The 20,867-nt window shown below is 42.3% G+C and overlaps 1 protein-coding gene across 2 annotated transcripts in view; it reads right to left on the bottom strand.

Annotated features, from left to right (window-relative positions):
- Positions 1-432: 432 nt before the first annotated feature.
- Positions 433-20,867, bottom strand: part of DDB1 (damage specific DNA binding protein 1) — a 25,006-nt gene continuing 4,571 nt past the window's right edge. The window contains exons 5-27 of one of the 2 annotated variants that reach the window (XM_081837177.1): positions 20,065-20,179; positions 17,658-17,755; positions 16,633-16,791; positions 15,806-15,889; positions 15,484-15,600; positions 14,415-14,517; positions 13,769-13,844; positions 13,563-13,671; positions 13,095-13,273; positions 12,850-13,013; positions 12,656-12,763; positions 10,903-11,110; positions 8,909-9,004; positions 8,613-8,724; positions 7,840-7,963; positions 7,463-7,627; positions 6,248-6,342; positions 5,908-6,078; positions 4,006-4,115; positions 3,720-3,889; positions 3,132-3,234; positions 1,360-1,483; positions 433-1,130 (exon numbers count right to left, since the gene is read on the bottom strand). In XM_081837177.1, coding sequence (XP_081693303.1) covers positions 1,047-1,130; positions 1,360-1,483; positions 3,132-3,234; positions 3,720-3,889; positions 4,006-4,115; positions 5,908-6,078; positions 6,248-6,342; positions 7,463-7,627; positions 7,840-7,963; positions 8,613-8,724; positions 8,909-9,004; positions 10,903-11,110; positions 12,656-12,763; positions 12,850-13,013; positions 13,095-13,273; positions 13,563-13,671; positions 13,769-13,844; positions 14,415-14,517; positions 15,484-15,600; positions 15,806-15,889; positions 16,633-16,791; positions 17,658-17,755; positions 20,065-20,179 — 2,874 coding nt within the window. In that variant the 3' untranslated portion in view covers positions 433-1,046. Of the gene's footprint in view, positions 1,131-1,359; positions 1,484-2,720; positions 2,749-3,077; positions 3,235-3,719; positions 3,890-4,005; positions 4,116-5,907; positions 6,079-6,247; positions 6,343-7,462; positions 7,628-7,839; positions 7,964-8,612; positions 8,725-8,908; positions 9,005-10,902; positions 11,111-12,655; positions 12,764-12,849; positions 13,014-13,094; positions 13,274-13,562; positions 13,672-13,768; positions 13,845-14,414; positions 14,518-15,483; positions 15,601-15,805; positions 15,890-16,632; positions 16,792-17,657; positions 17,756-20,064; positions 20,180-20,867 lie in introns of those variants that run through there. The other variant, XM_081837178.1, reaches the window with a different exon arrangement.

Here is a 20,867-nt window from a genome sequence, read left to right as displayed (position 1 = left end):
GTTACATACACTTCAGGTTACAGACTCCGCTAACCCAGAAATAGTGCTTCAGGTTAAGAACTTTGCTTCAAGATGAGAACAGAAATCGTGCTTTAGCGGCGCGGCGGCAGCGGGAGGCCCCATTAGCTAAAGTAGTGCTTCAGGTTAAGAACAGTTTCAGGTTAAAAACAGACCTCCGGAATGAATGAAGTACTTAACCTGAGGTACCACTGTATATCTATAGCTCAGGTACCCTTGCTGAAATGGAATAAAAAATAAATTAAAAAAACAACATTCCACCTTTCTGTGTAAAATGCTCAAGGACAGCTTGCCAGACCTTCCGTGCTCTTGTGTGCAATGCAATGTGTTACAAGCGTGTGAAATGTAAGATTTTCTCCCCCTGGTCTGATAGAGATACTGAAGTAGAGTGGGGGAGATTATGACAGCCAAACCTTTCCTCTTGGACTACTTTTATTTGGTAAAATTCCAAAACCAACAACAGAAATTTTTTTTTGTTTTTGTTTTCCAGCCCCTTCTCCCTGAATGAGCAGAAAGGCCCAGGGGAAGAGCAGCCTTCGACCCACTTGAGTTCCCTACCCAGACAGGCACAACTCCCATCTCCCCAACACCAGACACAGCCACCTAGCCATACGCCATCAAATAGATGAAGAGGAAAAAAAGACTCCCACTTCAAAACACAAGGAACAACCAAAAAAAGAAATCCAAAAAAGATACTAAAAGACAATGGTGAATGAGCTGTGGGAAGAGTCTAGGTAGGGGGCGCACCTTTGCCAACTGCTAGCCGTTACTCAATGCGAACAACTGGCTGAGACCAGTACTGGGTTGGTGAATCCAAGCAGAACCTTATGTCATCCACAGCCAACATTGCATCCACAAGTCCCTAGCGAGATGGCTTCAGTTCAGAGAGATTCCCCACTTTCACCCAGGCGCGTTGCTACTGCCTCTAAAGTGTTACAGGGCAACTGGCTAGGGGACCCCAGCTGCAGGTGGGAAAGACTCCATACGCTAGCATGGAGGAAGGAGCTGTGAAGTATCTCCTCATCCAGCTAGTGGATACGGGTGAGCTCTTCCACAATCTTGATCAGGTCATCCACTGTGGCTTCCCTCTTCATTCCACTGCCATCATCAATCTGAAACAAAAAGAGGCGTCAGAAGCCACCTGTGGAAACAACAGTGAAGGCGTATACCGCTTCTTAGTTTCTTATTGGGGCAATGCTTTGTACGCTAACAAAAACAACGAAGACTTGCCAAGTTTAATGGTATTTGCTCCCACGCTAGTGAGCACAGCATTATGGCCTCTCAACAATGAGAAAGGCTGTCCCAAGAACTTCTAACAGGTGATTAGTTTTCCCATCCTACCTGTAGATTAGCCACAACTTCTTGCATTTTGGGTCGGCTGATGTCCAAAAAGCTTTCGATTAAGTCTCCATCAATAAATCCTGTAGCTGGCTCTGTCTTGCGTTCTGTATGAAATGATCTCCAGGTACAGTCATGAATCAAGGAAACAAACCATTCGGCAACACCAGCCTTAAAAGAACTCTTACAGATTCTCATGCTCTTCACAAACAAAAATGGCATGAGTAAAAGTGGTGCAGTGTAACATTAACTGACCTTCCTATAATTAATTGGGACACCTAAAAGATTGTATCACTCCTTAAATACCCAATCAATCACTGTGGTCTACAGAAAGCTTTTTGCAGCTACCATCTTATTTATTTTATAAAGTTTATACACTGCTTGATTGTAAAAAACAAACAAACCTCAAAGCAGTATACAAAGACAGTAAAATCAAGAAAAAAATATAACCCTACTTTAAAAAATATATAACGTCTTTCTACATGTATCTTATTCATTGCACTCCACTCTTCTCTTAGTTAAGGCTTCCTTTTTGTCATTCCTCATCTTTAACTCTGGTTGCTATCTATGCTTGGACTGCCCTGTCATGTGATGTTCACTTTGTTCATCTTCCTTTGAAAGATTTTTAGATCTCTCTCTTCGACACACATCTCTTTTAACTCCTTTCTGCTCTTCCATTCTTTTAACTGTGTTGGTCATTTGGGGTTCAGATTACATTAATGCTCCTTCCCTTCCCTTCCTCCCCTCCCCATACTTTCATTTATTGCTATGTGTTGTCTGTAGGCAGGGACCAGCCTTTTAAAAATATCCTTGTACTGCGTCTAGTATGTCAGTTTTCATTTCTTGGTACAGAAAGTACTTATCTGGTGTGTAGAGATCTTTCCTATTCTAATTAATTCAAGAGGGTTCTGGAAGCTTCTCGGTGTGAAAGAAACAAGCAGAAGGTTCATGATGTTTCGGTTATTCAGAGAAGCTGAGTACAGCTGGCTTAAACTGGTTCTGTTACCTCTTTCTGTCAAGGTCATGCTGACTATATAATAAGGCCAGTAGGAGCCTGGGTTTCACTCTTTTCTATTTCTCTTTCCTTCTGGTGTGATGCTCTGTATATAGCATACTTAGTGTTAAGGTTTAGTTTTACTATAAGTTATTGTAAGTTTAAGTTAAGTCAGCTGCAACTGGATTTCTTATGGACAGGGCCAATCCTGAATGTATTGGATTTGTGACCATTATGCTCATTTACCTTCAGTAGCAGAAAAGCTCTGCTGGATGAAAGATTAATTGCCTCTAGTCTATTTTGGGGGGAATCCTGCAACGTGTTTAAGTTCTTTTACTCTGTTAACCATACGCTGGAATCTGCTCTGGTTCAATATGCGTGGAATTTATGACATAGTACAGTGGTGCCTCGCAAGACGAAATTAATCCGTTCCGCGAGTCTCTTTGTCTAGCGGTTTTTTCGTCTTGCGAAGCAAGCCCATTGACGGCTTAGCAGATTAGCGCTATTAGCGGCTTCTAGCAGCTTTTCGGCTTAGCGGATAAGCAGATAAGCGGCTTAGAAAAGGGGGGGGGAGGAAAAAAACCCCGCAGTAACTCGCAAGACATTTTCGTCTTGCGAAGCAAGCCCATAGGAAATTCGTTTTGCGAAACACCTCCAAAACGGAAAACCCTTTCGTCTAGCGGGTTTTCCGTCTTGCGAGGCATTCGTCTTGCGGGGCATCACTGTATTCTTAAGCATTTTGCACAATGAATAGGGCAATGGTGAGACAAAAAAAGGATATAAGGAGTGTTCGATCTTTCCTACACTCTTAATGACTTTGTTAAGTCGGTTCTGCACATCCAGCAGGAGATTATACCAGCTTTCTGACAGCGAAGTCACCAGTCCTATGGAGAAGGACAACTGTTAAAATGATATTTTCAAACAGTATTCAAGAGTTATCATTTCAATCTCCACCTAAGGACCTAAGGAGGGAGAAAGATCGGACAATTCAGGGAGCAGGAGGGATTAGACAGGCAGCAGTTTTTCCTTTGTTTGTCTTTTGCTGGTTGGCTACAGCAGTTTGAGATATAAACCAGGGAAGGAGGGGGAGCAGACAAATCACAGATTATAAATGTTCCGATAGGAAATAATGGAAACCATCAGCTTGTTATGCAAATGAACAATTTCCTGGGAACGCATTGTGTTCAGATAGTGAGACGTGCATGTATATTCTTCACCCAAGGTCTCTATTACTTCAATTCCTTTTACTAAAACTCCAAGTTAGCAGTGTCCCACCCCATCCCCATATTCCATATCAGCAAACAGTGAATGGGACATTTTTCATTACTACATGGAGAGATAGAAGGTCCCTGGCTGGCTCTAACCTTACCAATCATTCCATTGACTGTGCCAAAAAGGACAGAGCCCTGTGTTGGTGTGGATGTTTCGCCCAGATTCTGCATGACCAGAGACCCATGACAGAAGACATTGACAAACTCTCCCAGGTGGAACAGCCCAAACTCCTGCAGATGCTGGCGTTCCTCATCAGTTGTGGCAGCACTGCAACACAGAAAATCAGCTAGGAGAAATGACAGGGCAACCACCACACCTCAATTCCCAGGTGTAGTTGCCACATGCACGCTGCTTCAATCCATCCTTTTGGGGAGGCATCTCACCTGTCCTTCTGGCACACAAACAAGTTAAATGCATTCTCTGCCCCTAAGAAGTTGTCATCGTCCAAAATTTCCACAGCACTCATCCAGTTTGGATTAAAGTCACGAGCGATCTAAAAGGGAAGGATAGGTCATTTGCTGTTGAAATTCATTATGTTCCTAGCACAATCAAAACTGCACTGTAGCTATAGGATCAAGAAAGACCTTGTGTGGAAGAAACCAGCCTCAGCTGTATATGCATTTATGAATGCATGTAAGTATGTGGTTCCAATCTCTGCCTCAGGCAGAAAATTCTAAGCTACTGTTAATCATCTTTACACAAATATTTATTCATTTCACAAATGTGGCCAGTATTGAACTCCAAACAGCCTTGAATATGGGGTGAAATGAAAAGGGCCAGTCAGCCCAAGATACTTGGCTCCTGGGGGGCCACTAGGGGGCGCATTGGAAGATGGCCGACAATACCATCTCTCCGACCCACACGGGGTAATTAAGAGGCTGTTATGGGAGTAGGCAGCCTCCCTTGTTGCCCCAAGGAAATGGGGAACACTGCCCTTGCCTGCTGTGCCCATAAATCACCCCCTAATTCAAAAGAAAGGGGTGAGGGCCCTAAGCAGAATGCCCCCGTGTGGACCTCGGCTCTCCTGGACGCTGTCTCTGATCACGCACTAGTTGCAGCAATTTGGAATAATTAATTACAAAAGAAGCAAATGCACATATTTCAAGTGAAGAAGGGGAGTGAAGTCTGCTAATTTAAGTGACCTCTGCGAAAGAAGACAATGGGCTGGAGAAACAGGAATATTTTACGATGAAGATACACCAAAGGCGGGGTATGTTGACAACGGGGCTGAATGGGGGGAGGACCTTTTTTACTTTCCTTCTATGTGATTTACAAGAACCCCTCCTCATTAGAACCGTTGGTTGAACTGACCCAAGCAGGATGATTAAGGTCTGTGTGGAGATAAACTTTAACCAAAAGTATGCTTTATGGAGACCGAGAAGCAATAAGAGTTTTTGGGAATGGCGCAGCAATTAATTCGGAGTCGCCATCTTGCCAAAGGATTTATAGCCGGGAGGAAGAACGGACTTGTTTTCAGACTGCATTCCTAGTGAATCTCCTCAGAGGTTTTGAGAAAGGAGGCAGATTGGTGAAGATTAATGACGCTAAGACTGTTTTGATGTATGGAAGTGATGTTATATGGAGAACGTCTGGATATGGCTACTGGATAAAAAAAATAATATCCACGCAGGATTACAAACTGTTCTAACCAGCTTGCGGAGACTATCAGAAGTCACAAAGAGAAAGGAAAAATATATGAAAATAACAACAAGAGATGTGGAAAAATAGTAAGAAAGGACTGGATAGTACTGTGAACATCATAAGGTTAGATTTGTGGACATTAAAACAGCAGTAAGAAGCAAGAAGTTGATTGGATTCCTTTGGAACTTGAAATATGGGTACCCCCAACAAAAATTTAAAATTCAGCTGTGTAATTTGGAATTTATGTAATTTGGTTTGATTTGATGTGATTGGTCGGTTAATAAAAAATTATTCATAAAAAAAAGATACTTGGCTCCTGAGGTGGAAAGTTCATATGATGCCTCCCTTCCAATAATAAGCACACACTAAATTGACAATTTAGTTGCCTTTAAAGACTGAAATCCAAACATCTGCAGCCTGAGGCACACATCTTACACTACTCAGTGACAAGGCCAGCCTTGGTCAAGTAGGCTTGACAAGTCAAGTTCAAAACTCCTCCCCTTAATGCGCTGTCATGAGAACACCGTGGCCAAAAGACATGAAAAGCTGCCCCTATTCCTGTCAAATGTTATTTTCTTTTCTGAAGCTCTTTATGAGGGCCTCTTGACTGCTGTACTCAATAAGGTAACAACCATAATCAATACCTCTTCAAAGTTCCCTTCCATGGGCTTATAGGCAAGCAAAAGGACAGAGCGCATTAGATCTCCAACTAAGATGAAGTCTCCCTTCGTCTTCACGTAGAGGGCCATGATGTTGTTGTAATGATTGCATTCAGTGCGAAGCTCCTTCTCTGCTGTCCACTCATATAGCCGCACCTGGAAGAACAGAAAGGTGTATGTCACAGCTGAGACAGAGGCAGGGACCTCACAACAGGGTCAGGTGCACTCCTGCTCAAATAACCCCAGCCCCAGACAACCCAAATAACCCCAAATAAAAGCCCCAAATAACCCCAGACATGGATGTGAAAGCTCTTGGAAGCCTTACCGTGCTGTTTATGCTAGCTAAGAGTTTTCCATTGAATTCCACCATGGAATAAACAGCTCCTTTCACTTCTTTCTCAGCCAAACTCTGCAATTTACCTAGGATACACATCAATACAACAGTACTTAAAAGGGGCATGTGCTGCCCACATCTCAATGAGTAGCTAGACTTAGCTATAGCCAGAGCATTATTATGGTACTGATAACACCAAGTTACAAGTTAGATCCCCGTATGGGACAGCTGCATATTCCTGCATTGCAGGGGGTTGGATTAGATAATCCTCAGGGTCCCTTCCAACCCTACAGTTCTATGATAGACTGGCCTTGGAAGCGCTGCGTGAATGCATGTGCTTAATGTTTCACTATAGGCACAGTTTAGTGGCGAGAGGAGGAAGGTGTGTGCCACAGGATGCAGCCTCCTCCATTGCTTATACCAAGTTCTTTCCACTTCACTGTATAAGAAACATGAGGTCTCTGAAGTGGGAAGAGGAGAGGCCTAGCCCTGTATGGCATTGGTGTTTGTTGGGATGGGAACTGCTATGGTGATTGCTATTTCTCTGCCTCTCTGAATGTTCTATCCCACTCTTGCAACACTAAAATAGCATGTCACTAAGGATCAACAACAGTGCTTGACATTTTATTCAGATTCATGATTTTAATATGTTGTTTGTCTTTTTCGTCCAACATAACACCTTCACAGTTAATTTCATCAACAGCTTTCATTTCTCCGATGGAAAAAAATCCATCTATGGCACAGTTAGCATATAACTATCGTCACTTTATTTGTACACATGTCACTCAAAATTATTCTCAACAACACATTAAAATAGTATTACCCATGCAATCTCCCTAAAGTATTCCCTACTGACGATTGGGAGAGACAAGATAGGTCAAGAAACTGCTCAAAAATGGCAACAAGTTGCAATGAATTCATGTCATTGCAGGAAGCTGTGATTTTAAGAAATGGTTTCCCTGATATGCTTATTTTTCCCCACTTGAAGCAATTAAGGCAGTTCTTATAACATTGAAAACCGTGTCCAATACTTTTACAATAGAAGACCCTGGAAGCTAAAACCTCTCATAAGCAAGAGACAATTCTGCAGGCAAAAACAGCAATATCCAGAGGGCCTTAAAAAGTATGCAGAAGCAGAGATCACAATCAAGCTCATCAAGCCCCTTGGGGGAATGTGAAAATCTGATTCAAACCTCCAACTCTTACCATCAGAATAGTGGAACACCACAATACGCCCCTGCTTCGGTTCAGCCTCATCAGGATACACCATAGCTGTGCCCACAATAAAATATGTGTTGGGGTCCTTGCCCAGCTTGCAGGAGACGAGGCTTAGTGCATACTCATTCTGCAGAAACTGGTGAGCATGAAGAACTGAAGACAAAAAAGTGAAAAAATGAGAGAAAGCTCAGCTGGAGCATCTAGTTAGACACAGGTAACTATGAAACTTTAAAAAATGTCTGTTCAGCACATTCTCATGCCAGCATGTGCTTCCAAGTTACCCTTCCCAGTCCCTTTTCACATGCTTAAGTGCCTCTCAAAAAGCAGACTTCTCATAAGGGAAATTAGTAGCAGAGGAGGATTACCTTCAAATGTATGCTGATCTATGATGAGTAGGTTGTGCACCTCTACCTCTTCGCCAAATGAGGTCTCATGTGGGGCTGTGCTGCTAGAGAACAACTTGCTGGAACTCACACTGCTGGAGAGGGCCTGAAACATGAAGGGAAGAATAACTCTTTCAAACTACTTCTGGAGGCCATGGAAACGGTAATGAATCAGGCAAGGATATCCTTTCCTTCTGACCATGAACATACATCAGAGATCAAGATACACCAAGCATATGAAGAATAGGACCATATACGGATTGGAGGAGAAGAAGGCAATGGAAAGGGTCAGGGAGAATTAAGCAGCAGATCTGTATTGCCAGGTTTCCTGTTTACTGAAGAGGCACTTGGAAATTAGCCTAGAAGAAGGGTCAAAATGCCCTGGGGATCTGCTCATAAAAAGGAGAAACTTAAGTAAAGTTATGAGCAGATCCCCAGGACATTTTGAAACTAGAAAACTAGGAGAACAAAGTTTGAATAACTGGAGGTGCCTCAATGTGTTGGGCAGCCCATAATATTTGTTCCTAACATAAAACAGAGACATTGAATTCAAAAGCCCCACTCAAATTCAGACTATTGTGCAAGGAAAAGACAAGACTAGCCTGCTAAAAGCACTCAATCTCACAAAAGCAGGAATGATCAGAATGCTAAGCAAAATAAATTCCCTCTGATGTAGCTGCAAGAAATCATGATACCAATGCCAGCTGCTTGCATGGCATATTGCAGAGAGGTATCTGCAAGGAAGTTCCTTTCACCTGGGTGCTTGCACTGGGTCTCAGTGCAGTGGTGCCTCCACTAGCATCCTGAACTTCAATGCGACTGGAGAGTACGCCAAAACACTGAGATACTTCTTGATAACAGATCTTCCTGCATGACAAAAAGGGACACATAGGTAAGGCAAGAATAAACAAAGCTAAAACTACTAATACACTCCTACCTATGCTGCTTCTACATTGTCACAGGAATGCAGACAGAAATGATATCACCCTATCCCACCCCTAAAACCTCTCTATTAGAGCCCCTGGAGATACTCTTTTCTCGCTTTGCTCACCTGGGTGACTCATAAAGGGGAACAGTGCGGATGTGCAACTTCTGAATTTCATCAATGGTGCCAATGGTCAAAGTGCTGTTGTTGGCTAAAGCCAGGCTGCAAAATAAGGACAAATAAGGCATTTCACTTTAAATTTAAAAAATTGTTCTTCCACCACTACACATAGGGCCTCTTGAATCTAGGGTTCCTATCCACATAGCTAACTAAAGCAATAAAATAACCCACAGTTTAAGAAATGAATCAGTGTCGGTATTTATCCTACCAAGACTTGCAGTAAGTTAAAAAGGTAAGTATCCTAGCAAAAGAAGTAATATGTGTTAAATGAGATTTATTGCTTTACCAAGGACTTCCTACACAGGCATCAGGAACAAATATAGCATGTGGATAGTAAGAGGCAGGGGAAGAAAGGTTCTGCAGGGAGTGGAAGACAATCCTTGCATTGATAACGCAGACTAGGGATGCGGAACATATGGGACTTCAACTTCCATCACCCCTGACCACTGGTCATGCTAGCTGGTGTCAATGAATCAAAGAAAATATGAAGGGCCACCATTTCCCCATGACAGATAAACCTGTTATAGGGGGGATGATTGTGAAAAGGCAGAATGACTGTGGTATTGACACCAAGTTTGTTCCTTCTCTTCTCCCAACAGTATTCCCCATCAACATGAAGGACCTGTCTTTTTAGCTTCCAAAACTTCCTTTGGAAAGCCACAGAAAAAGAGAACATATGCACACACAATGCTGAGGCATAAACACCAACCTCATTGCCTGTTCCACCTCATCACTGTATTCTCCCCACTTCTGAAGAAAATTAGTTTATGAACTATCAGCCCCATTTCAGAATAAATGATGCAAAACACTAAGGAGTAGCTTACCAGGCACTCCTGGTTACTTATCAACTTGAATGAATACAATGAAAGATTTAAAAAACACCAGAATCAGTCAGTAGGTTATATTATAGGATGAATAATGATTTCAGGTAACATAGTTAGATGTTGAAAACGCACGTGATTCATTCCAATATGGGGTGAACTAAGGTTCCTCTGATGAGCGGGGGGAGGGGGAGAGATATTATTTATTAAATTTTTATATGGTCCTTCATCCAAGGATCACAGGGTGGTGTACAGAAGAAGAAAAAAGCATACAAATACATAACATAACAAACAAAACAATAATCCATCCACGACACCCCCCAATATCTGTATAATTTCCAATTGCTTTCTGAATATTTTAAACTGGCTGTGGGAGGAATCAGAGGCAGTTCATTTAAAAGCAGGGGAACCTATCAGAAGTTTAAAGGAGAAGAGAAGGAACAGGAAATCAAAAAGCCATCTCCTTCACACTCAAGTGAATAACTCTGTTGTAAAGGATTACAGTGGTGCCTCGCAAGACGAAAAGAATCCATTCCGCGAGTCTCTTCGTCTAGCGGTTTTTTCGTCTTGCGAAGCAAGCCCATTGACGGCTTAGCGGCTTAGCGCTATTAGCGGCTTTTAGCGGCTTATCGGCTTAGCGGATAAGCAGATAAGCGGTTTAGCGGCTTAGAAAAAGGGGGGGTGAAGGGAAAAAAACCCGCAGGAACTCGCAAGACATTTTCGTCTTGCGAAGCAAGCCCATAGGAAATTCGTTTTGCGAAGTACCTCCAAAACGGAAAACCCTTTCGTCTAGCGGGTTTTCCGTCTTGCGAGGCATTCGTCTTGCGGGGCACCACTGTACTTTTTGCTCATCATTTAGAAGACTGCTTTGCTATTTTGCTATTGCTTCAATACCAGATTTTGAAAGCAAAAAAAGCTAGCTTTATGATCTCTATATTGTCTAAGCAGGCAGACCCAGAAGATTGCGTATTGCCAGTGTTCATTGCTACCATATACTCACTCTGAAACAGGTACAAGGGAACTGCCATGTCCACATATCAAGTAGGGCTGAGCAGGGAGGCAGCGTGCATGCTCTGTGGAAAATAGGCAAATTAAAGAGGAGAAGCAGAGCACACCCACCTGTCAGGGTACCCATCTGAGTTGAGAGGGCACATGTAGTTCACCTCCTTAAGATTGACATTGGAGAAGACCAGTTTGTGGTTGCTGCTGTATATCACAGTCGGGCGGTCAGAGCAGGCAAACACATTGGTGGTGGAGAGGGAGCGAAAGGTCCTTAAAACAGTGGGCTGGGTTCCCAGTGTCACTTTCTTACGATCACTCAACAAACCTGTTGTGGGAAAGTATAGCATGAGAGGTTACCTACCAAGAGAGAGCAAGGGGGAAAATCAACTAGCAGGAGTGTGACTGCTGTTTGTCCACCACATGCAGATTAACCTACTGAATTCTCTCACTTGGCTAAAGAGTATCAAGACCACTGTGTCTTTTTTTTTTTTTTAATACATTTTTATTAAAGTTTTGCATAAACAGATATACATCAAAAGGAAAAATACACAAAAGGTCATAACAATATGGGTACATAGGCTAACATTTCCTTTCTCCCAACTATATAAAAAAGAATAAAGTAAAATGAAATCGTCAAAAAGGAAAAAAAGAAAGAAGGAAAAAAAGAAGAAAAAAGAGGGGGGGAAAGGAAAAAACAAAAACAAAAACAAAACCACAATGTTTTGGGCTCAACCGAGCCCTAGACTCCCTTCCTCCACTGTGTCTTTTCACTTTCCACAGAAATCCATTCCAGACAGAAAGCAAAAAGATTCCCTTAAAACAGCTGCCCAAAAGAAGCCGACAACAGGCTCTCAGTATAGATATTCTGAGTAGATTGCAGTCTTTTGGGGGAGAATCTCCCAAATGTTCTATTCTCAAGGCCAAACCAGATTCTAGGAACAGAACATCTGCAATTAGACGCCCGCTGTGTTTCATTGTTTTAAGATAAAAGTGTGTGGGAGAGAAGGGAATCTGAGTAAGAGTCAGGGTGTTGTGTGTGTGTTAACCCTTTCCCTGCATACTGCTTTCTTTGTTTAAACTCTTTCCCCCATTGGGGCCAACATACACATAGTGTACTGGTATTTGCATGCTCTACGGGGCATGCACCATTTTCGGGATGATGTAATATATACGATTGAAAATAATAATAATAATAATTTATTATTTATACCCCGCCCATCTGGCTAAGTTTCCCCAGCCACTCTGGGCGGCTTCCAATCAAGTGTTAAAAACAATACAGCATTAAATATTAAAAACTTCCCTAAACAGGGCTGCCTTCAGATGTCTTTTAAAAAGAAGATAGCTGCTTATTTCCTTCACATCTGAAGGGAGGGCGTTCCACAGTGCGGGCGCCACTACCGAGAAGGCCCTCTGTCTGGTTCCCTGTAACCTCACTTCTCGCAATGAGGGAACCACCAGAAGGCCCTCGGTGCTGGATCTCAGTGTCCGGGCTGAACGATGGGGGTGGAGACGCTCCTTCAGGTATATGGGACCGAGGCCATTTAGGGCTTTAAAGGTCAGCACCAACACTTTGAATTGTGCTTGGAAACATACTGGGAGCCAATGCAGATCTCTCAGGACTGGTGTCATGTGATCCCGGCGGTCACTCCCAGTCACCAGTCTAGCTGCCGTATTCTGGATTAATTGCCGTTTCCGGGTCACCCGGAAATGGCGTAAAGGGAAATGGTTGAACTGTTTGGCAGCAGTTGTCACCTTCAATAACAATGGCAACATACCTGATCACAACTCTCTGGATGTTGTATCCAAGTTGGCCCTCAAAATAAATGTTACAGAGAAAGAAAGTTTGAGGAGGAGGAGCCTAAAACCTCACCTGTCTCAATGTTCAGTCCAAAGTAGAAGAGAGCCCCATCTCCCAGGGCACAAAGCAGGTAATGGCTATTCTCAAAAGTGGTCATCAGAATGGAACGTGGGATGATCTCTGCAGAAAGTGGAACAGAGTTCGTTCAGATTGCCCTTAGCAGTATTTGCCTTTCCCAATATAGAAAACACACAAGCCGCTCATACCTCCTCCCAACATCTCCTTGTGTAAGAGGTCAAACGAGGGCAGCTTAAGAATACGGGCTGAGATGTCAGTCCAAAGGCCAATAGCACACAGAGGGGACATGCCACTGGTGTCTCCCAGGGGAGTGATGTCCAGGCAGGCCACTTCATGCTCCATCTCTGTGCAGCTGACAAGGAGGAAACATGTCAGTATTACAGTGAGTCCAAGAGAGTCAGCACAAAATGTCCCAGCTGCAGTTCACATGCACCTTATCTGCTTGAGTTCCTGGGGGTGGATCTCTAGATAGTACAACACTCTCCCCACAGCCACCACCACTTGACTGCTGTTACAGGAAGCCACGCTGATGTTCTTCCCATTTGGCTCTTTCCATTCACTTGCAAGGGCTTTGGGCTCTTGAGTGACAAGCCGTACTGAGGCAGATGTTATCTAAAGAAAGAAACAAAAACAGGTATCTCTTCCTGACTCAAAGGAAAGTTGTTTTTAGGCCTCTGTCCATGCATCACAGTCCTGATATTTCACTCCTGATAGGATGCATACTTTAAAAGCAGTGGTGGCTAACTTGTTGCCCTCCAGATGTTGCCCTTCAGGTCCCTTCAGCCCAGCCAGCACGGCCAATGGATAGAGATAATGTGAACTGTAGTCCAGCAACAACTGGAGGGTGGGAAGTTAGCCACTCCTACTTTAAAGGTTTTATCAAGAAACACTTGCTTCTTACCTGGATTAGCTGCTGATGGGCTACATTGCCACAGAAAAAGGTCTGCTGATCGTCCACAAATCCTGTCAATTCAGTCTCCTCTACTTCCTCCCCATTCAACATCAAAACCCTGCAAAATGTAGGAAGACCTGGTCAAAATTATCAGCAAAGACATATAAATTTTCAACTCCACTTTCAGCCCTGCAAAACATCAGCATTTCTCCTACCTGGTTTGCCCCACAAAAGACAGCACTAAGGTATTATCAGTTTCACGGTGTGAGTCTGACCTCAGAGGCCACAATCCTGCAGTGCAGAGACATAAAAAGATATTTTATCAAGAGAACACAAAAGACCAAGGGATCTCGTAACTCAGAAGGGCCAAGCCGGCACGTTCTCCTGCCTCACTACTTCTAAAGCACCATACAGTGTTTACCCTGTACCAACTATTCTCAGTTCTAGGCTAGAATAAATTATACAAACCATTATGTAATCTTCTCCCAGTCTAAGATTTTAGCCTCTACAGAATACAGAACAAAGGTAAAGAACATGATACAGAAGGTAAAGAAAGAAGAGTAAAGAAAGGCAACTTGAAAGAAGGAACAGAAAAGCATTGAAATATACAATCTTATTTACCCCAAACCTGCCAGCCTCCTCTGTAAGTCTTCACTAACCACTTGTCCACCATTTTCTAATCTTTTCTAGACACCCATGAGAGCTAGAATCATGTGTTTGCTTTTTTTTAGCGTGAAAAGCTCATTCACAAAATTTCCTATGTGACAACATTGGCATATTGCTCAAAACACTTTGAGCTATATGCATTATCCTCACTTCAGAGAGTGCCACAAATTATTAATTTATATCATAATGACACACCTTTAATCCCTGGGAGATCAATGCTGGCATGTTCATGAATCCCAATTCCATTCCGGATGATCCTCAGAGAGCCCTCCTTAAAAGCACCAGAGCAAGTAACCAGCTGGGGAAAGCAGACAACAGCCATTAAAACCCTCTGACATTAATAATGGCCATATTAAATGGGTAACGGACATTGCATTTAATCCAATTCAGTTCCTGAAGATAAGGAAGCTTTTCCTACAATCTACCAGAGAGGCATTTAAGCAAATCTCTGAAGGGAGACAATATATTACAGCCTGCCACCATACTGTAGGAAATAAAACATATTTCCAAAATGGACCCACTACTTAAGGGGCTAAGTTAAAGTTCTCTGAAGTTGTCTCTCTACTTTAGCACATTCACTGCTGGAGAGGAGCAACAATTTTCAATCTATCATCAGATTAACTAGACAGTGCCCTGGGTCATATTTGGAAACCTAAGAAACTGTCATGTGCACACAAGACACCTATTCACAGAAGTAAATCTGGCGATGGTCAGAAATTCCTCACCTACCACCACCATACAAAAAACATACCAAAACTCCTAGATCCTTTAAAACAAAAAGTGGCAAAAAAGGAGGCAACCCTTGCCTGCAAAGGGACCGCCCCCCCCCCAAAAAAAATCTTTTTTAATTAAAAACTGGGAAGGGCATGGGGCCTCAGTAGGTGTATGAGCACACTGTGATGCCCATTGGATAGCATGTCATGGTCAAGTCCATTTTTATTGTATATAGCCAAAGACCTTTACAAAGGACAGAGAATAAAAGGAAAAGTTTCCTCTAAAATCATGCAACGTAAGGATAGCATGCCAGACCCTTGTTCAAAGTTCTGTTTAGCCACTGGATGATCATGGGCTAGATCACGGACTGTTTATCAACCTAACCCACCATACAGGGTTCTTCTGGGGATAAAATGAGGGAGGACCACATTTATTCCTCTGAATAACTTAAGAGGAAAGATGAGATTAAAATGCAGCATTATTTTTAAAAGTACACAAAACGCCGCTCCTAGTGAGGTCAGACATTTCATAGGGAAGAACCAAAATTTACCTGCCCTTGGCCTTGCCTTTCAAGATCTACCACACACATGTCCACAATGGGGCCAAGATTGGTGAAGGTTTCCATGGCGACAACATATGAACCTTGCTCATTACTGTCTACGTTGAGCTAGGAATGAAAATAAGATTACATTTCTCAAGAAAACAAAATTAGAACAGAGCCTGCCAAAAATACTACACAGAGCTCCAAGAGATGGTAGAAATAAATTCAGTGTTCACCCGCCCATAGCATTTAAATATACATCTGGTAGAATACAGCTGAGCAACTATTTGCGGGTGAAAAATTCACAGGTTCACTGAGGGCTACATTTTACCTTCACAAGTTGGGAGTCCCCAAGCCGAGAGCCAACAAACACAACGCCATTATCTAAATAAGTCAAGCATTCAGCAATGGATGTCTAGTTGAGAATAAAATACAGAAAAAGTAAGTCTTTTTAAAACATTTACTTATGCAGTTAATTACTACTTATTAAAAGTATTTCAAAATTATTGTTCTGCCCAAAGGAGCCCTCAAGGTGAAATACAACTTTAAAAATACTTTGTTAATCTGCTTATATTTTACAACAAATGAAAAGAAGTGCCAGTCATCAGGTTCTGAAACATAAGCTAGTGTGGTGCTGCAGACAGAACCTGGAGGTCTTCTAGAGGAAACCAAGATTCAAATCATCGTGACCATACAACTTGGTGGACAGCCTTGGAAAAGCATGGACTCTTTTCTTGGCCTAATCTACCTCACTGGATTTTTGTGAGATGAACACACTACTCAGAGCTCATTTGAGGAAGACTGGGATACAAATGTCATAATAAATAAAACAAAACTAAGAAATGAAAGCACAATTAGATCTGTGACGAATCCTCTCACAGAGACAGAGAGTCACAACTGAGGGAAATCCTACATTTATTGATTCTCTAAGACAATTCTTTAGGTAACACCTGAACACAGCACTGCTTGGGTTTCTTAGGGCAAGCTGGGTGCAAATGCTTTACGAGACAGCACTGAAAGTTAGTGTTTGGAGAAAGATTCAAGCTGTCAATCTTTGCTAGGGGTTCTTTCTCCACATTTACTTTAACTGCCCAAATGGCTTTGCCAATTTGTTTCGCACCAAATGCCCCAGAAATGGGAGGAAGGAATAAGAACTACCTCTCCAAGAAGCTCCACACGCAAGTCCTTGAGACTGATGCCACCATCCATCTGCTCCTCCTTCTCCAGTAGTAGCATGAAGAGGCGGCCTTCCATGTCCCCCAGAAGGTAACGAGACCCATTTGGATCCACACGGTTGTGACATACGATTGTACTTTGCTGTTTCACAAAAGAGGCATTATTTAGAACTCTTCAGAGAACCAGGATGGCATTTACACTGAACTGCTCTTTGAATACTTTGATTTCCTCCTAAAAACGGCGTCTAAAGCATTTGGGAAGCTTTAAAGAAAGTGAAAAATCTAAAAGCATCGCTTAACATAAAATATCCTGGTCTTATCCTTCTTGTGTTACCACAGCTATTATTGGTAGAGAGTACTTTAGTTGTAGCAATCTTGACTGACAGGCCATTACATTTTACTTCTCGACTGTTGCGTTTACCATAGGTTGCTGTGTTGAGGCCAACAGAGATACCACCTGATGAGTCTCGCATATGCTGCCCCTTCAAGGTTCTGTAAAGCTGCTTTAAAACTACACAATCTAGACTGTGCCAATTCACCTGTTTCCATTTCTGTGTGGAAAATTGTGCTTTGTGAAAGGGAAGGGAAATATTTCCCCTTTTCAAAAATGTTCACTCTCATTCATTCCCCTATCTCCTGCTTAGTTAGGAAATGCCTCTACTTTCCTTAATCAGGAATCACATACTGATTGTGACAACATCACATACTATCTAGCTACATGCCCATATCACAGAAGTCAAAGAGAACTGATTTGATTGACAGCAGTGCTTTATGGACTGATCAGAGGGCTCTCAGAGGGCAAGCAAAGCATTCAAGATAGGCAAATACTTGTACCTTTCTACAGCAAACCTCAGAAATCATGGGAAAGAAGGCTTTCAGCACAGGTAGGTTCATAAAAATATCCCCCCATCCAATTTTGCGGTAACCAATATAGTAAACCATACCACATCCACACACATAGTGGATGGTACTCCACAAAATATATTTCAAAGAGAAACATGTACTCACCTTGATGATGGGTGGGGCTATAGCCAAATATTTATCACCGTTGTGGTAGGTGATGGATTCTTGTCCAATGATTATAGCCCCTCCAAATGGCTCAGGAACTGTAAGGAATGTGTTTGGAACAGGCACGTGATTTTTTTTTCTTTTTAAGCATCACAAACAGAAGAAAGGAATATTCAGCAAGAAAAGAGATTCTAGTAAGTAAGTAAATAAATAAATAAAAGAACTCCCTTCCCCCTTTCTTCTTATTCTGTATGGGATCCTCCCATCTCTGCTTTTTGTGCACTTAATTATATTCTCACCTAACTGCAGTTTGATACACACAGAATCTCCTGTTGACCACAGAAAGACAGCCACCTTTTCAAGGGAACAAAGCAGTTTGTAAGTAGAGTGAACACATACACCAAGGACTAAGAGAGAAGTAACAAACCAAGAGAGGAATTTAAGGAAGTCAACATGCTAAACATATATCTGGTTGCATAATGTTAGTGATATCTATTAGCAGCAACAAGTGCAGCTGTTATTTCACAATGAGTTTTTCATCTTGCAACTGAATTCACTTTTGGACAGCCTTATTATACCACATTAAATATAGGCCGGCAAGAAAATAAATTAAGTTTACATATTCTTTGCAGGCCTCTCACAAAGCTACCAGGTGAACCTATTTCTCCATGTATAACATGCCCCCATGTATAACACGCCCCCTATTTTTTGGGACTCCAAATGAAGAAATCCCACATATGCACTATCCATGTATAAGACGACCCCCCCCCCCCAATTTTAAACTTGAAAAAAATAGGGGGGAAATATAGTCTTATACACAGAAAAATACAGTATATCCTGATCTATCCTTAAGATTCTTATCAACTTGCACATCCAGTTGGCTCTGTAGCTTTGTCTAGGAAGTTGGCTGATCAAACAAAGGGTTAAACTGGGGGGTGGACATGCGCAAGTCCCACCCACAATATCCTACGGCATGTGGTTTTCTTCAGATCTTTGCACTCAGAGGGATGTTCCTAAGCATTGGTAAATCTGAAGAGCATCCTGGGGACACTGGATGCAGTTTGAGTTCTTATGTACTGTGGTAAACAACCAAACAGAGTTTCTAAGTCTCAAGCTTCTCTTTCTAACCCACTCTTCTGTTTCTCAGAAAGCCATAGAGAGATAGAATCATAAAGACATTCAAATCCTGAAACAAGCAAGCACCTGAAATATTCAGGAGCTATAGGGACTCCATGCTCCACCATGCTGTGTTAACACACCCACCAGAATGTGCCATTATGTTATGTCTACAAGGAAAACAAGCCATGTGTTACAATTTACAGGTTTGCCCTGTAAGTATACTGGGTAGTGCTGATGCAGCCACACGTGGCTCATTTTCTCTTCCCTCTTGTAGCCTCAAAAGCCTAGTTGCTTTTGGACTTCTTGTTAAATGAGAAGCAAATCTGAAAACCATTAAAAACATTTTTTAAAGCAGAGACAGAGAGAGGAGCGGGAGAGGGAGAGAAAGAGGGAGAGAGAGAAGAAGAAGGACAAGAGTTTGGATTTGATATCCCGCTTTATCACTACCCTAAGGAGTCTCAAAGCGGCTAACATTCTCCTTTCCCTTCCTCCCCCACAACAAACACTCTGTGAGGTGAGTGGGGCTGAGAGACTTCAAAGAAGTGTGACTGGCCCAAGGTCACCCAGCAGCTGCATGTGGAGGAGTGGAGACGCGAACCCGGTTCCCCAGAGAGAAAGAGGGAGAGAGAGAGAGAAGCAAAGCCATTACAGTGTCATGGAGCCAGATTTGGAAAGGAGAAGCAATGCAGTGACTAATGCTCCATATGTCATCATTTGCAAAGCTGTACAAGAGGGGAGAACACGATGCTCTTATAAGCCACTTCAATGAATTGCAGGATTTATGTGATTTCATTTGGGCTGAACTATAAAGATGCTACAGCATAATCAAGAAAATTGGAAGCTCTGGTGCACAGAGCTTCCCCATTATATTGTACCTGATGGTTGCTATACAAGAAGCAACTGCTGTTTTTTTTTTTAACCTCTAGGCAGCTGAAATCGTTAAGTCTGAGCAGTGGCTAGAGATAATTTACCAGGGCTGAAACAAGATCCTACTAGGACAGAGATATATGGCTAACTACTGCAAGAAGTAATGGGCACAAAAGGTAACAAATATGGAGAATTAGTGAGTAGGAAAGGAAGACGCTCCACTGCAACATGAATCCCACCCGGAGAATGGGAAGCAGATGCTACAAGATGACTGCAGGAGAAGATACAGGGAATATTCTTGAGAAGTATACACAGTTGACTTCTGAAATATGAAAAAAATGCTGCTTTTTCTATACGCAGGAAGCTGCAAGCTTATTTTTAAGCATCTACAGATAAAGATATTTTATGTAGATGAACTGACCTGCAATCACCATGGAGGCTTCAGCCTCCACATTCTCCTGTTTCCAGGGTCCCTTGTTAAACTCCTTCTCACGTAAAGACACTTCATATGTCTTGACATGCCGGCCCTGGGGATCCTAGAGATGGAAACAACAGGTATTGTCATGAATGGCACAAATAAATCTGTTCCAGAGGGTTCCCCCAACCCTTAGGAGCAAATTTGAGGAGGACATATTCTGGAGGTCCAAAACTGAGTTCTCATTATTTCAACCAAAACCTTCCATTTCTATATAGGTATTGCTGAAAAGGATTAAGTGCATTTTCTATCACTGGTGTGATCTGCATTGTCCTAGTGGTGCAGCAATAAAACTGCTAGCACATTTGGAAAGCTAAACAGGGTCCAGTATGGTTTCAAATTGGATGAGGGACTGTGTGTTGGGATCTCTGCATTGCAGTGGGTTGGACTAGATGATCCTTGGGGTCCCTTCCAACTCTATGATTTTATGTCTATGTTCTATAATAAGAACACATTTTTTTTTAAAAAAGTGCAGTGGCTTGGATCCACACAACCAGTTCTACCTGTCCAAGGGATCTTTGAAATTGTGTTTACTGAAAAGCATCCATTTCACCCCACCCACTCCTGGCTAACAGTTTTGAAAAATCCAGATTTGTGACAAGGAATATGGAACCTGGAGCTGGTCATTCTTCTGAACTAAACAAGGATGTGACATTTTGTCTACCAAACAGTGGCATCTCAAGTGGAAGTCAAAATAAAATAACTCTGCTCCAACTTCACTGCAATGAATAAGCATTTTCAGTTGGCAT

This window comes from Podarcis erhardii (genome assembly GCF_964252035.2).
Source record: "Podarcis erhardii genome assembly, chromosome: 1".
NCBI lineage: Eukaryota > Metazoa > Chordata > Lepidosauria > Squamata > Lacertidae > Podarcis > Podarcis erhardii.
This window is presented reverse-complemented; position numbering and strand designations above follow the sequence as displayed.